At 43.8% G+C, this 17,284-nt stretch overlaps 1 protein-coding gene across 2 annotated transcripts; it reads right to left on the bottom strand.

Annotated features, from left to right (window-relative positions):
* Positions 1–4,554: 4,554 nt before the first annotated feature.
* On the bottom strand, positions 4,555–14,723 carry LOC142563888 (uncharacterized). Of its 2 annotated transcripts, none has more exons than XM_075674580.1 (4): positions 14,637–14,723; positions 8,910–9,087; positions 7,932–8,073; positions 4,555–4,771 (listed from the first exon to the last, which is right to left on the bottom strand). In XM_075674580.1, the coding sequence occupies exons 1-4, from the start codon at positions 14,689–14,691 to the stop codon at positions 4,670–4,672; spliced, it is 477 nt and encodes a 158-aa protein (XP_075530695.1). In that variant the 5' UTR covers positions 14,692–14,723; the 3' UTR covers positions 4,555–4,669. The 2 variants fall into 2 exon arrangements, with proteins under 2 accessions (XP_075530695.1, XP_075530694.1); XM_075674579.1 differs by lacking the exon at positions 14,637–14,723 and adding an exon at positions 9,804–9,941.
* Positions 14,724–17,284: the final 2,561 nt, after the last annotated feature.

Here is a 17,284-nt window from a genome sequence, read left to right as displayed (position 1 = left end):
TTCTTATTATGAGGACGGTTGAAACCGCTCGACACTTCTTTCGCGTTCCAGTGCAGCACAAAAGGCACCCGCTAGCAATTGCAGTTATTGAGAGAGCCAGGCCTTGCATCAATACGGTGATTCTCGTCTACAAAAATCTACTAACAAATCGCAAGTTTTGTTCCTCACACATCTTGTGCCCTCAGTGGCGACTGATCACTCCCAAAGCAGATCTTTCAACTGAAGGAATCATTCGGAATCAAGATATGTGTGTGCTAGCAACACAACAATTAGCGTTTTACCAGATATAGTTTCGGTACCCTGGTCATATTTAAGCGCACGTCGATGGTTCTTGGCAAACAAATTCTTCAACATCCACCTTTGTCATGCCAGAATGGAACCCATTTCAAATGTTTAAATTCTCTCATATCACATCCTCAATGACAACAGAGCTTCTTGCAATATTATCTTTCTTAATATACGTTTCTTAATATACCTTTCTTGTATTCGCAAAACATAGCGTTGGCTTAGGAGAGACTATAGGAACTCAACGAAGTGAAAAGTGGAAGTGCATACGGAATGCAGAATACGCCGGGAGCCCAAGAAACCAGGTTAGAACAATAAAAGACAGACGGGTCGCGGGAGACGAGCGCTCACATGTGCAAACGGCCTCGCTCGCTTCGGTGGCGTGTCTGGCGCATGAGGAATGCAGTTGGCGTGTCTTACGTGTATTGTCTTCTCGCTAGATGACGCATAATAAGTAGGTCGCAATGCGTAACTTCTTTTATGCGCAGACCCTTTTAGTTTTAGCAACAGAGAATAACAAATGTAACACATTGTGAGTTCATTTGACATTCTTCTTTTCCGATGCCCGCGTCAGCTAACTGACGCGGCGAACACGAGGCATGACGTGTTTCTTGTCGCGAGTTGTACCCAGTGTCCCCATTTGCTGACTTTCTTTGTCTATGGCCAAGTGCCGGGCACGAGCTGAATAAGTGCTCGAGGGGGGAAGCGCGCCAGCAGCAGCGATAGATAGATAGATAAACTTTATTAAGACAATATTCAGAAGAATCGCTAATGGTCGGGGCCCCTAGCCCAGGGCTCCGCTGGTTCTTGCCATCTTCTCGGCTCTCTGTATCAGCTTGAGCTGGTCGTCGAGGGCGGAGCTGGACAGCAGTGCCTCCCATTGCTTCCTTGTGGTGTTCGTGTCGGGGTGTCCTAGGTTGTGTAGTGTGCACTCCTGCGTAGTGTGGTATACGGTTGGCATGGCCCCGCACCATGGGCATTCGTCCCTGTACGCTGTGCGGTGTATGCGATGTAATATGTGTAGGTCCGCGTAAGTACCTGTCTGGGGCCTACGCCAGGCAGCGGCATCCACTGTCTGTAGATTGCGATGAGGTGGTGGATATCGGAAGCGACTCCCTTTGTGGTAGTTCGCGATGGCTGAACACTCGAGATCGACAGGGTCCGGGCCTTCTGCAGCCGGCGTGGTGAGTGCTCGGTTATGCACGAATCCTCCAGGTGCTCTGTCGACCTGCAGGTTGCCCGTGGCGCCAGTGTGGCTTGGTTTCCAGATGATGGCTTGGGTGGTGACGCCCTCAGGGTTCTCGTTGAGTATTTCGGCTAGTACTTGTGCAGCAGGTCTTCTTCGAATTCTTCCCTGTAGGAAGTTGCGGCAGGCCTGCTGGGAATCCGTGAGGATCGTCAGTGGTTTGTTTCCAGCAGCAACTTGCGAACTGACCCTCCTGACTATGCCTTCGTGCCTTCGTACAAAGGTACAAGCCGTGTGCACATGGCTTCGAAGATACTGCGTGCGGGGCAGCGAACGAAGTGGTCGACCGTGTTGTCTATCGCATCAACGCAAACTGAGCGGCGAGAACACAGCACGCACAACGGTATGAGCTATCTGCAGATCGCTTTCAAGATACGCGCGCAAACTGCGTTGTTGTCACTAGAGTACAGGCCACGCCCCTCCCTCCCGCGCTGCCTTCCTCGTGAGCGATTCCGCTCACCGTCGTGCACTTTCACTCGCACATACAAAATACCGCGCGCAGTGACGATATTATCGCCGGGATGTCGTACGGAACATCCCGGCGACGGCGACGGCAGAAATGCGCCTGGAATGTACACCTCCTCGCTATTGCAATTATTTAGAAATGTCATCCATATGTGGCGCGCGTAACGCGCGTTCGCCAAGTGAAACGTCACTTTAATTTTTCAGGCGCCGACGACAGCGGCCGTCGTCGTCAAAATCAAGTTGTCCTCATTATGGTGTCACTGTCTTGAAGTCATTGCGTTACCTTCTTGAACTGCTGTGCTCGAGGTCTCGGGTTTAATCGAGACGATTACGGCAGCATTTCGATCGTGTCGAAAGAAAAAAGAAACGCGCGTGTGCACTTAATTTAGGTGCGCGTTAAAGAATACCATGGGGTCAAAGTTAAGCCGGAGCCTCCCACTGCCGCGTACCTGAAAGTCCGAATGTCGTTTCGTCCCGTAATGCTTTGAAACTTATCTTTTTCGTTATCCTCAACCTTACCTTCGCCATATAGCGAAGGTGTGCGCTCTCCAACGCCCTGAGCGTCTTTTACTTGTACTTGTTTTTTATTTATATTTTTTTTTCAAACGAGAGCGTTCTCTAATTTTGCCGCCATCGCTTACTGAAGTCGTACGCGCATGCAAGGAGTAAGATAGCCGAGACCTACGAATTTAGATTGCGTCCTGTGAACCTGCCTACACAGTCGAGAATGACCATTCTCTCCTCCCTATCTTTCATCCACCCCATCCCGCTCCGATGCGTAGGTTAGCTGACCGGTTGAGCTAAACTGGTTAACCTGCCTGCCTTTACTTCTCCACTTTTTCCTTCCTTCCTTCCTTCCTTCCTTCTCCCACCGAAGCGATTGAACGTAACGTTGACGGTGAGTCCACTTCGCTTCTTCTAGGGTACCTCGACTTCGAGGCGCCCTGGCTTCATCGTTTTTGCAGCTAAGCGCACTTCGCGTCTCTGAAGGGCTTCTATACCCTCCGTGCGCGAATCGTGCGCACGCCGTCAAGTAGGACAGCGCGATAAAGGCGGCACTGATGACGTAAATGCGCCTCACGGGCCCGTATAATTGCCATCGCATGCAAAAGAAAATCAAATGATGGTTAATAACGCTCCAAGGCAACGCGCGGGCTTAGGAAGATACTGAAAGTGCGAGTCTCCAGATTAATCTTGGCTGCTTTGAATATTTAACGCGGAATAAGTGTACAGTCCAGCACATTGTTAAAGGGAAAACTCAGATGTACGGCAAACTCAGACCCTAGTTGCAAGTGGCAGCGGAAGCAATGTCAGTGTTCTGTACAGGTGCGGTCGGAAGGGGTGAGAGCTACCAAATGCATGTTATCTGCTCCGAATCTAGGTGATCCTACTCTTGCTCGAGAGGAAAAGCTGGGAATGCTTTCCCACTCAAGTGTTCTCTTTAACAGTGGACCACTCTATACGTATGCGAGCGTAGTTGGGTGCAGACCACATCGGAATGTGGCCGTCGCATCTGCGAATCGAGTCAGCGATCTCTAGCTCAGCAGCAGAGTTCCATAGCCACTGAGCCGCTGTTGCCTACAGAACGGTTAGTCCATAACACATTGGGTCCTTAAATGACGATAACCTATCTTCTCCGTTCTCTTATCCTTTGGCAGTTCGTTTCAAAACAAGCGCCATCCCTACAAGTAACATCGAAGGACCGTCAGATGCCACTTTGCAGTTATTTTAAAGACGACTCTGTATTTTTCATGCTAAATCTGTGGCGACACTGCTTGCTATGGTATGATTCATTGCACCACAGCTGCTTACAGTCGAATTTTACTTAAACAATAGCGAGTAATTTGATGAGCTCTTCTCGAATTCTGTATGTCATGGGTATATCCAGTATTTGAAATCACACAAATCTGCATTCGAAATCACAACGAACGTTGAAGGAAATCTGTTGCTCCATATCAGCTGGTCAATATTCTGGCCCATCAAACTTTCTTGAAGGCCCCTTCTGGAAAAGAAGATTTCTCAGACATTTAAGAGTATGCGCACGCCAATCGTAACCCTTACGTTTTTCAGCAGCTAGTAGAAAAATAAAACCTCGCACACAGAAAAGAGAACTGTTGATGAAAGTCTCGACCCGCCGTGGTTGCTCAGTGGCTATGGTGTTGGGCTGCTGAGCACGAGGTCGCGAGATCGAATACCGGCCACGGCGGCCGCATTTCGATGGGGGCGAAAAGACCCGTGTGCTTAGATTTATGTGCACGTTAAAGAACCCCAGGTGGTCGAAATTTCCGGAGTCCTCCACTACGGCGTGCCTCATAATCAGAAAGTGGTTTTGGCACGCAAAACCCCATAATTTAATTTTGTTGATGAAAGTCTGATTGGACTTGAGAAAGAATAGCTCATACCATGCCAAAAACACCAACCGTACTAACCATACCTACTTCATTATTGATCTAGAATATGCTGACGCCGCAAGCCATATCTCAGGTGCATAACTACCAATGGTATTTGTTGCCCTACCCTTGTGTAATGTCCCCAAGAACAATACTTATACCAGTACATTCAAAAGTAAATAAAGTGTTTATCCAAAAATTTCGCACGTTTCATTTGGTTATTATTGGACGTCACTTTTCTTCAGCATTCACATGTCCACTTGACGAATATAAGAAGCTTTCATCACTCGTCTTCGGCTTTTATGTCAACATCAAATGACTCGCAACCCACTGATGAACCTCCGTCAATAACGTCAAGGTTAAAGTTGACTGTCGTTGGGGCCATCTGAAACGAAAATTTCCCGAAGACTTGTGAAATAACGTACGTTTGCATTCACAAATACTTGTGCAAGAAAGACTCGTAAAACGAAGGCTTCGCAATGTTTCCATACGACAACTGTTCCTCCCACGCTCTTCAACAGGCATAGTCCAAGAAAACTTAAAACTGAGAAACCGCAAGGGCTGGTATTCATACACCACAGAAATGCCGGTGCAAGAAGGATGTGAAGCGGAGTGTATGGGCACACTCACTGACTTCAAGCCTATCTCTGTGAAGCAAAATAACTATTTGTAATTTAAAAGATGCACGTAGGAACGTGCCACGTTCCATAAATTTACATTTTATTACCATAATCTTCTTACCTAGAGCTTTACCACCATATGCATGCGATTGTCGGCCACATTTCCTTTCGGTATAACGCCTGCCGAAAGATGCGATGCTCATAAGGGTAAAAAAATTCAGCTCGGACGTCGGTATATTATCTCAAAAATTTGTACGCTGCTATATGCTGAAAATTGAAAAGGCAGGAATAAAGCTAGCGAAATGGTTTCCAATATAACGATGCATAAACAACTGTACAGATCCCAAGCTTTGTGGGAATCCCAGGTTTTGCGAAGCATTATGCGGATACCTGGCTATCGAGCATTGTTTGACACTCCTCAGAGCGAAACCACGGGAACTAACGTGTTTGTTTAAATTCAGTAGAGGTTTGTGGGGTGTTGGGGATCTCGCGGGCGTACCTGTATGACGACAGGAACACGATGACAATCACATTAAAGACGTTCGTATGGCGGCAACGGCATGATTTCTATCCCGGCCTTTCGACGCTAGCTAACGACATGGCAGTTGTTGATTTCTACGTAGGTAGTGAATGAGCGTAAAGGAGGGCAGCCCAAAATGGGACGTCATCAGGGACTACGTGTTACTCAATCGTCTGTACCTACGGCTGTGTCGTGTGATGTATGCAAAATGACGACATTTGTTATCCGGATAAGAATTGTTAAAGCATGATGAACTTGGGCGATTATCACGTCGGTTCCCAACCGCACAATTTCTACGTAGCGCATTGCGTGAGAAATACTGAGGAATGTGGGCTCGTCCCGGACATAGTGCAGACTAAGACGGTGCCTCAGAGGGCCCGTCCTAACTAGGAACGAAGACAAGGAAATGGCACGGGGCGCACTCACTAAGCGTTTGAAAGAGCTGGCTGGCTTTGGAAAGAAATAACAATACATGCGGTAATGCTTACGTGACATTACACACATTACACACATAACGAAAAAAAAAGGAAGTGCGTTCATGGAGGGCCTGATGGTCAGAGCACCCTCTGCGGTGGCTCGGTGGCTATGGTGTAGGGCTGCTAAGCACGAGGTCGCGGCACTGAATCCCGGCCGCGGCGGCCGCATTTCGATGAGGCCAAAATGCGAACACACGCGTGTACTCAGATTTAGGCGCACGTTAAAGAACTCCACGTGGTCCAAATTTCCGCAGTCCCTAACTATACGGTGGGCCTGATAATCAGATCGTGGTTTTGGCAAGTAAAACTGTATCATTTGATTATTTTAATGGTCCGAGCAACGGGCTGCTGAGCTTGTTTGCAGAGCTTCGATTTTACCGTCGGTCAGGCAACATTTTCTTTTTATTCGAGCGAGGTGAGACAGGAACCGGCCTAGCTACCCACATGCCGCCTAGTGCCAAGAATGGAGCAAAATATGCTTCGCATTGTTATCCAACAATGAAAAATGCCGCATGATAAAGCAGCTACGGCCTCTAATTATAACCGCTACTTCTTCAAGGCTGCGACGTTGCTACCACTTATTTTTTATTGTGTGATTTTCTCAATGGTTCCGATGGCGAATGTTAAGCTGAACTTTTTTCTATTTATTTGGGTCAAAATCATTTACTGCTGCAGAGTGCCCCCATGTACTGTAAAGCTTAATGGGGCCGTTATTTTATATTGTACTTTCAGAGTTGAGAATGACAAATCAATTTAAATAGGTTCAAATAAAGCTACGCTGCACTACAGCGGAAGACTGGTAGCCACGAACAGGTAAAATGAAGCTGTAGCTCAGACCCAACACAGACTCCGCGCATTCAAATACATGTAAAACGCATAAACGCTTTTCTGAGAACACCACTTTGCTGATTTTAATAAAAGTAGTTTAATTTGGGAGAGAAGGATAAATTCTAGTGCCTTCTGGAAGCGCAACTTCAACTTAAAGCGGGAATTTTTTAAAGCTTTCTTTTTCAAAAATTGGTAAGTCTGAATGAAAACAGAAGCACGCAGTTTACAAATTTGAAGTTATGTACCAACAACAGATATTGTAGTTGTGTCAACTTCATCCATTAGAGCATCCAAATTGCACAAAATTGGTATAAAAATTCGTATCTTGCGTCAATGCGGTACATTGTTTACAAGCAGTTTGCTAAATTCATACTCCCATGCTAGCGAATGGGCTTTTGGGGAGCCATCTTTAATAAATCCGTTTCGTTCGCTTTCGAAGGGCTATTACATGCAGTTTACAGAACTGTGATATTTTTCATTGCTCTGTTATATTGTAAACTTGATCCTGTCCTTTTACGAAAATTTCCGTATTTCAACAATTTTTATTAAAAGATCCGCGGCCTGAAACAAAAATTCACTGCAGCAGTCACTAGGTTTTACATTTTTCTTTTAAGTGCAACCAACTCATCAAATTTGGTCCAGTTGTTGTCGAGAAAGACTATTTCTCCTTTCCCATGTATTTAGGTACGAGCCCCCGAGCTAAAGCTTTATCTGAATTGTGCTCATTATGATTTATTCATCATTTCTCCAGTATGATTCTCAGTTATAAGACAGATTAGTGAGAGCTGGTATAGAGAAAAATGCAGTTTTTTTATTGACGGCAAGGTAAACCGTCACAACATTAAGATACATTATAACATAAACGAAAAATAAGTATGTCGCGAAAGAACATCACACAGGCAACGGAAGAACGTCACGAAAATTATTCCAATAGAAGCAAGAGGCTATAGTTTAGACGCCTACGTCGACATTGGCGCGCACAAAACTGTCCAAGCCATCTCCGTATCGTGGGTTTCTATTTGCTCGAATAATCAGTGAACTCCTCACCCCCCCCCCCCCCCCGGACACTAAGCACGCAAGAGCTACCGTTATCGCACTTACTCCGATCAGTGCTTCAACGAAATTCGGCAAGGGCAAGTCGACGCTTATCCGTGACGTCATTTCTGGAACTGGGCAAGTGTTGTCCCACTCCTCTCCCAATAACTGTTCCACCGTCGATGTTCCACCACACATCTTGTAAGCGCTGAAAAAAAGCGCTATTGTAAACTTCGCATAAACGCGTCAAGTCGACAACGGAAAGATTCAAAGCAAAAAAAAAACCTATTTCGTCGTCGTTTTCTAAAAGTAAGTTTATCCTCCTTGATGGCTTAGTTACTATAGTGTTTTGCTGCTAAGAGCAAAGCTCGCCGGTTGGATTTCCTGTCGAGTCACCGGGTTCCAGGGGCCGACAAATGCAAAAACGCTTGTGCAGCGTGTTTTCGATAGGATTGAAAAACTCCAGGTCGGCGAACTTTATCCAGAGTGCCCCATTCAAGCGATTCAGGACTCAGGGTTTCTTTGGCGCGTTGAACATTATGATTCAACGATACACAGTACGAGGCAGCGTTGCCCTCGATGATGGCGATTTGTTGCTGCGTGTTCTTCAAAAGATTTGGGAAAATCGGCGCTCTACAATAACGACCTAAAAGTTTGTTCACTTACATTTACTTCAACGATAGGTTTTCAAAGTCATGGTTCACGCTCTTAGGTGGCACCGGCTTCTGGCCATCACATGATACACACACAAAAAGAAAGCGGACAGTCAAAAAGCAGGAACACGTGCGAAACTCGGCACATGAATTTTGGGAGACAAAGAAGGTAGCACATGACCGAAATGGGGACGATTTAAAATGATCCATCGAGCGACAGTATATAGGCAGGACAAAAGGCTTCCTTCTTAATGGGGCATGCTGATCTATTTATTGGGAGGAAGTGAGCAATTATAAAATGTTGTTACTTAAATCTGCATGCAAAATGGATATGGGGCTGCAGTCAAAGACAGGCGTACTTACAGATGGGTGAATGGCGGTCATCACTTACCATGATCCGACAGAAACATAGCACCCAACTTCTTTGCCTTCTGCGGTCGTTATGGTGAGCTGCAGCGTGGGATCCGACTCCAATGGCTCGCTGACGATGAGTGTGAAATTAGCACGCATTGTTTTCCCGATTTGTGCGTCCTGAATAGCAACGTCGCTGATGGTGATTTCATCACCGTCTGCGTCAGAAAAGTAATGCAGACGAAGTTACATTAAGAATGCATACATTCAATGGGTGTCCGCATTTTAAAGCGGCCCATGGCTAGGGCCCTCCCGCGCGAGCTACGTAACATGAGGATAGGGATAGCAATCGTGTGCATCCTATGACATTATTGCAATCGCGAGACTGCATGACATCACACCCCCACATCGCACGACACACGAAACATTATGCGACAAAAGATGGACCTCTATTATATCTGCGCTGTACCACCTGCGACAGGCTTGTGACTGGTGGATACAGAGCTGGCGTGTGGGCCATATTGCAGAGCAAACGAAAGAGCTCTGACTCGACGCTTATCAAGTTCAAGGCGAGCCCTCCACTTTCGAGCAGTGCTCGTGTAGCAGCGATTCTAGCCTACTCGAAGTATTTAACGCACACGCACTTTCAACTAAATGATCACAGATTCTCATTAAGCCGGTTCACTAGGAGGTGAATTAGAAGAGTCACCAACTAATATTCTTGTGCACATATTAGAACAGCTGGCTCCATATCACTAACAGCTAACTGAAGTCAAGCATGTGTTCGCACATTATGCTGAAATGACACTGACAATAGTATTTCAAGTAGATTATAACTTGAAAACACAGTTCGGCAAATATCGGTAGGAGCCTCCTGCAATGTGATATTTTTGAAGAATAGCTTTGTAACGCTATTATGGCGTTCCACACTTACCTGAACAAGAAGTAAGAGTCGGAGTCTGCACAGAACCTTCTACTAGTCCAAAGCTGCCAAGAGCAACGAGCATCAGTGTACAAAGCATGGCTTAAATCTCTTATCCTTCGCTCTCTCGATCAGGTGTAACCATCGCATATCCCACTTCTCTATATATATACATCACATTCGCCTCGGCTAGGCCAATCAGCGCTGTGTTTAGAAAAGAATATAAAGAAAGAAACGCATTAATATACTCTAACAACACATTTATTGGCCTGAGGGCTAGCTTTTTTTCCCTTTACCGTTGCCGTACTGGCAGCACTCCCAAGCATCGCGAAAACTGTACGACATTGGAGGCCCGTCTACGCAGACAACCAACATAACGTTGCTGGTTTACTGCCCCAAATAAAAATCGAAGTAACATTAAAGTGTGCTTATGACTCATCGGTACACGATGAACGTAGGCGCTTAGAGCAAGGACATATTGAAACGAAAGGATGGCTTCGCTTGCACGCAGGTGCGTAGTGATAAAAACATAGTGAACTACGCTTACAGACTGTGCTTCGTAGCGTTTAAAGAACACAGCTCAGCCTTTTCGTGCACAATCATGTCCAACTAAAAGGCATCAGAATAACATCCGGCAGACAACGAACACAATTGTTTGCCGTGGCCAAACGTTGGGAATGAAAGAACGGGTCGCCACCGTTCATTTTTGTTTGCCGTGTCAATGCATTAAACTTTTCCTCTACACACTTGCAGGTTTATAAACTGATCTCCTATTTCTATTTCCACAGAAAACGTTGTCTTTGCTGTTGACTAGCAGATATTTACTACACTATAGTATTATTGGTTTTAGACTAGAAAACATTCAGGCAGAACTCACGTCACGATGACTGCCGACATTAGCCTTTTGTAGGACACCGTATAATCTTAACCAAATCCTTGAATTTTTTTTGCGTGGTATCAATAAACTAGGTTCTTAGAAATAGTTTATTGCTAATTTTGCTTCTCCACAATAGACTGTTCGTGAAAGAAAGTGGAAAGTATTTGTCTCACTAGCCCTAAATGGTCTTTCAAAACGTGGGACGTATATGGCCCATTGACTCTCTTTGGTCTCAACGCAATTATTTCTTACCATTTCCCTCGCCAACCAAAGCTCAGGAAATTTTTGTGTCATATAAGTAAATTACATGCTTAGAAGTAGTTTATAAGTAATCGCACTTTTTTACAAAACGCCGACTAGTTTTCCAAAGTGCTAAGTATTTGTCTCAGTAGAATTAGATGGCCTTTTTCGAAAAGTGACACTAATTTGAGCCACTAAGCTCCCAGGGCTTCAATTAAACATTATATGTAAACCATTTCTCCTAAAACATATAGAAACAAGACCAAGAAATTAGAAAAGTGGAGGCCATAGGCAAAATCTCACAATAGCGGTGTGTTTACTCATTAAACGAACCTTCAGCAGCGTCGGCCATGCCCATATGTTATTTAGTTTGTTAGAACTGGGAGTCTCTGGAAGAGCTCTACGGTGGATATCAAACTTCTTGATTGTCAGATGAATATTTCTTCATGCAAGCGAAGGGAAACGTTCCTCTCATAATCTTAGTCAAGAACTCCTACAAGGCAGTTTCTCTCTAATTGTGTGACCGCAGATTTACCGCAGAGACTTCCATCTGCATTACACCACTCTATATATGCGGATGATGTTTGTATTTGTGCCTCTGGTTCATGTGCCAAGTTTGTTCAATCTACGTTGCAGGAAGGCCTAAACACTGTGGACAAATTCTTCAAGTAAAAAGAATGCAACTAACAGCAAGACGGCTGTGCTAACCTCCACCATAGAACATCCAAATGGCTGTGAGCTGTGCCATGAAGGGCAACCTTCAAACATAATAAAAAACACATACTTCTGGAAGCTGTACTAGACGGACAACGTTCTTGTACTTCTCACAATAAAGCCCTTAGGAGCAAATCAACTCAATAAAGAATTTTATTTGCCGAGTAGCAGGCACGACATGGGGAGGGTCGGCTTCATCACTACTAAAAGCGCATAATGCAATTATAAAGCAACAAATGGCTTCTCTTCACCTATTCATTTCACCATTTCTTCACTTAACATAAAAATAAAAAAAAAATATTCTGTATGAAATCTCCCGTTCATGCGAAGAGCGCCTTCAACGATTAATAGCTAAACGTCTTAGAGTATGCTTAGGTGTTCCTCGAGCAACCCAAAGTTCCTTAGTAATTGCAGAGGCACAGCCTCCTCCATTTCATATTATGAGGGCTGTTGAAACATGTCGACACATCTTTCGCGTTTCAGTGCAGCACGAAAACCACCCACTAGCAACTGCACTTACTGAGGGACACAGGGCGTCCATCAATGCAGTGATTCAGGTGCGCAAAAGCTACTATCGAATCACAAACTTTGCATCTCAGATATCTCCTATTCTCCATGGCGACTACTTCACCCGAAAATAGGACTTTCAATTGAAGGAATTATTCGTGAATTCTAGCAGCACAAAAATTATCGTTCTACTAGATACGCTTTCGATACCATTGTTATATTCAGGCGTACACGGGTGGTTCTCGTCAAAGAAATTCTCCGATAGACGCATTTGTCATTGCAGAACGGAAATAAATACAAACTTTTAAACTGTCTAAGTTGTTCAAAATCCAGGTATGCAGTTTCGTGAGTACGTTATTTGCTCTTGTTTGAATTTCCAATAAATCTGATCCTCAAAAAAAAAGGTCAGCATAAACTAAAAATTTGGTATGTTCATTACTACGTCAATAATATATACATTAAAAGTGGAGGCCCTAGGATGCTTTGAATAAGTGTGAAAAATGCTCCATGGAATCCGTAATGCTTTAGCTTTCTTAAAAGTGTTGTATGATTCATCCGATCAAAGGCTTTCGAATAGTCGATAAATATTCCAACTATGTAAAGTTGACGCCCGAAAGCATCTAATATGATTTCTTTTTCAACAAATGACGCGGATTCCGTGGAACATTTTTTACTAAAACCAAATTGAAACGGCGTTATGATGTTATGGCGACACAAAAAACTATAAATTCTTATGTGTATCAACTTTTCAATAGCTCTGGAAAAAATTGGCAGTATCGAAATAGGCCTGCAGTTTGATACAGTATTTTTGTCACCGCCTTTGAAAATAACGGTGACTTTAGCAACTTGTAGCTGCCTCGGGAAATCACCACAAGAAAAGATAGGATTGATCACATGTGTTAGGGCTGGGACAATGATGTCAAGCACGTACTTGACCGGTCGAATTAGTAGATCATCAAGGTAGGCTAGTAGCTATTTTTGAGGGATAACAAAGCTGATCCAACTTATGGCTGCGAGACGGGAAACCATTACGCAGATTCACGTGTTCTTGAAGGCATAAATTCCATGCAGGAAGTATTATGCACACTGCTTGCGACAGAGGCCAAGAAAAATTGTCAAGAAGGTCAGCTAGCTTACGGCCAGTAAAAGTATCATCATCTAGTTTGATCAAAGCGAGAGACGTCTCTTCTTTGCAATAATTAACCTTCTAAGTAAGTATTAAGCCTTTTGTGGACAAGTTCCGGTTCGCTAGATACTTCGTGATTAAATAAGTTGTAAAAGTATCGTTCTTTTTGTTTGCGCAAAAGGTTGTTTGTTTCATTCCGATTTTTCCTAAAGGCGCATAAATTGGAGGCGCTTTTTGTCCTAAGGAACCTTTGAAACAGTGCATTTTTATCGATGATAGCTTTCAAGCAATCTGAAGTAAGCCACGGCTTTCTTGCCTTACGGGGACGGGTATTTTTGATGTAAGGAAAACTTACGGTGAAGGCTGTTTTAATTTTGTCCATTAGTAGTTCATACGCGCTAGTAGCGTTACCACTGCCATAGATGGAGCGCCAGTCTGTAGCTAATAAAATTGAACGAAAACGCTGCAATGTCTCCTGCTTTATGTTACGGTATGTGACAGACCTTTCATGTTTGTGTTTTGAGTTTCGCTTGTTAAAGCTTTGTATTATGTATATGGGTAAATGGGTCCCTAGTATGTGATCCGAGAACTACTGAGTGAATTGTCTGATTTTGACAGTTTGTTATAAAAGCATCAATACACGTTGACGTACTCAACTGTATACGTGTCGGTTATTTTATCACGTTTAGTAACGCATTTACTTCGAGCATTTCCGTAAGTTGAGCATGGCGCGCTGAGTTGTTCAAGAAATAAATGTTAAGATGACGTCCCAAAATTAGTTTGTAATTATTGTCGTTAATCCAAACAAGAAATTCGTCTAAAAAAGATAAAAATGTAGGTGGTGTCTCTCAGGTGCGCGATACATAACCGATAAAATACCATATTCGCACTTCACCGTAAGAATTTCGTTATCATTTGCATTTCGAGAATAATTCGAGAGCAGTTCGCTTTCAGATCTGTCTTGAACCATTAACGTAAGACCATCCCATTTTTTACCGCAAGGATTTAGAAAGTAAGACTTATAACCAGGCAATTTGAGTACCTCCAGTTCACTTGTATACCAAGTTTCGGTCTTCATAATTACATCAAAACAAAATTTAATACTTTCTATAAACGTTGTGATGACGTCTTCTTTCTTCCGGGCCGACTGGGCATTAACATGAAGAGCTGAAATATGGCTGCTAACAGGGACAGGTATATTTAAATCACTTGGCAATTTGAAATTCGGATCCATCATTCCAGAGTGGAATCTAAAAATTTACGAGGGAAAGCTAATGATGAACACATGCCTGCTGCAGGTGTTCACCGATCTTCCCTAGGTTAGTGACGCATGTTATTTGAAGCGCATTTGAAGACTCAGTCCTTCTTGCGAATATTTTACCATCAGTGGTCGACCCAAACCGCCATTTCTCTTCCTTCTTTTTCTCAATGGTCATGGCAAGCAACTTTTTGAACGGTGGACAACGATGCTCATTTATGTATATGGGAGATTTTCCATAACAGCCCACATCACCCACGGAAGGACGCAGCTTTCGTGTCTTGCGAAGAACAGAGTCGCGTTCTGACCTGTTTTTTAATTGCACAATGATTGGCGGGCAGCTATCGTTTGAACGAACATGCTGGCACACATCAATGTCATTTTTCGCAATGGGTTTACTTATCACATTTCCAAGCACGTCAGGCATTTGAAGCAAGTTTCCATTTGTAGCAAGTGGTACATTCTTTAGTTCTATGTTTTTGTGGCAGCAATACTGTTCTAGCGCGATAATCTTCTTGCAAGTGTCAGAAACCTGGTTTTATAGTTCAACGTAATCCTTAAAAAGTGCCTCATTCCGAGTCCTAAGTTCCCGATTTTCTTCCTGTAATTTTTTTACAGTGGTCAATCATGTCTTCAAACTTTTTGTTGAAAAACTCGAGGCTTTTTGTCATCGGTCGTGGTTGATTTCTGAGCTCTCTTTCAAGAGCCGAACACGGGTCCTGAAATTCTTTCCGGAAATCCCTGACAAGCTTCTCTATATCGTCAGACTTACTTCTAGATGACATAGTTCAAAAAATAAGAAAAGAAAGAAAGAAAAGCACTGTGGCAGCAACGGTAGCAGCGGCAAGTCGCGGGCGTCAGAATAGGCAAATAAACGTGTGCCTAAGCTGTAATATTTCAAAAACGTGTTTCAGCGGACTTGTGTCAGATGCTGCCGGCACTGCCAAAGTGCCAACATCATCAACATCAGTGCTTTTTGCAATATTGTCTTTCTTACGATGCAGAAATTCCAGGCAAAAAGAGCAAGAATGAGTCATCCTTTGTAACTCGCAGACAGCTTTGTGGTAACTTCATCTTGACATCAACAATTCGTAAAACATGGCGTTAGTTTACGGACTAAAAGTACTTACAAAAGCAAGTGAAAAAATTGCACAATAATGTTCCAAGGGACGCATGACTACTGCAATATCTTTGGGAATGTTGTATCTGGCGAGGCAGCTAGACCAGTGCACATTTACAACGTAACATCTGGGCTCCCTCTTACGCTAGGCGAATTGAAGCACATGCTAAGACATATCTCAGCCCGTGGTTGCAGAGCTACATGGTTTGATCAGAATTTGATATTTGGATATTTACTTCACGTTGACCCCTCACTTCAATACAAACTCCTGTCCACACTGGTTACAACCAGAGTCTTCCAAGCGCTAATTTACTGTCTCCAGCTTGGTACCGCGTATACATAACACTTTTTACACATAATTTCAAGAGCTAATAGTCCTGAACGCACTTGAGGACGTTCAATGCCTAAATTCGCGTACTTTCGTTGAATCTAATCTGCTCTATCTTATGTGCCCTGATTTTAGTGCAGTTATGTGACGGAACTTTGTGTTGACCTCAGTGCACTCATGTAACTGAACTTTGTGTTGCTTTGCTTTTGGGTTCGCTTTAAGTTTTAGCGTTGCTTTAGTGTAATTACCTGACTATACTTTGTGTTATTGTGGTTCGGAGTTGACTTTCACTTTTTAATGAATTAAGGGTTATTCATTTTTTTATATCTCTACCTGAACTGAGCAGCCGTCAACAATGAAACGCAACATCTCCTAAGCACCGAAAAATTAAAAAAATGTTTCAGTGCATTTTCACCATAGCACCCAATACCAACGGCGTCCACGCCTTTTTGCCATGTGCATAATTTTTCACATGCGTCCTCAAGCGATAGTTTCGCCAACTAGCTATTAGCTCAAGAAAAGAAAATGGATGTTTATTCTGAGCTAAATGCGTATACCTATATATAGAAAGAGGAGTACCTCTTCGGGTATCATGAAAACTTGTTCGTTGCGAGCCATTGTGGGCTAAGTTCCGAAAGCGTTTAAACAACGAAAACAATTTTTCTACGTCTTAGACGCTTGTCATCGGTTGGTACCCATTCCCAAAACTATTCTCGCCTAAAGTGCTGAAACTTTAGGTAGAAGGCAGAACAGAATAAATGAGAGAAATGCGCCCCATTGCTGCTGGCTAGCGTTTTTGCGCACACAATAAAGTGGGTCGCATACACTTTTTCATCAGAGAGAGCGAGAACCTTCTCCGGAATGTGCCATTAGATCACAAAGGCACGCGCGACAGCTGCTGGAATGCTATTGCCCGGGGTTCCACGCGCAATTCGCTCAGACCAAAAGGCACCAAGGGCGTTCTCGTTGAAAACGTCTCTATTCCCCGTCGTCCTACAAAGGATTAATGCAATGAGCATTCAAGTAATGTAGCGACGCACTGTATTACCACCACCGAAACGCGGCATGCATAACCCATGTGTCCTGCAGCTTTGCTCTTCTGTCACATTTTTTTTCTGGACACGGGTTCACTACGTCCCTCCTCCGTCGATCCTTTTTCTTGCGCTAAAGACAGCGAACATCGTCTTTATAATCAAGTCCTCCTCATTATCGTGCCATCATCTTCAGGCCACCATCTTGCCTTCTTGCTCTGCTGTGCTTAAGGTTGTGGGCTCAATCTAGACGACTGTGGAAGCATTTCAATCATGGTGAAATAAAAGAATG

Source organism: Dermacentor variabilis, chromosome 11 (genome assembly GCF_050947875.1).
Source record: "Dermacentor variabilis isolate Ectoservices chromosome 11, ASM5094787v1, whole genome shotgun sequence".
NCBI classification, from domain to species: domain Eukaryota; kingdom Metazoa; phylum Arthropoda; class Arachnida; order Ixodida; family Ixodidae; genus Dermacentor; species Dermacentor variabilis.
Note: the sequence above shows the minus strand (reverse complement) of the source record. Positions and strands in the feature narration are given on the sequence as shown.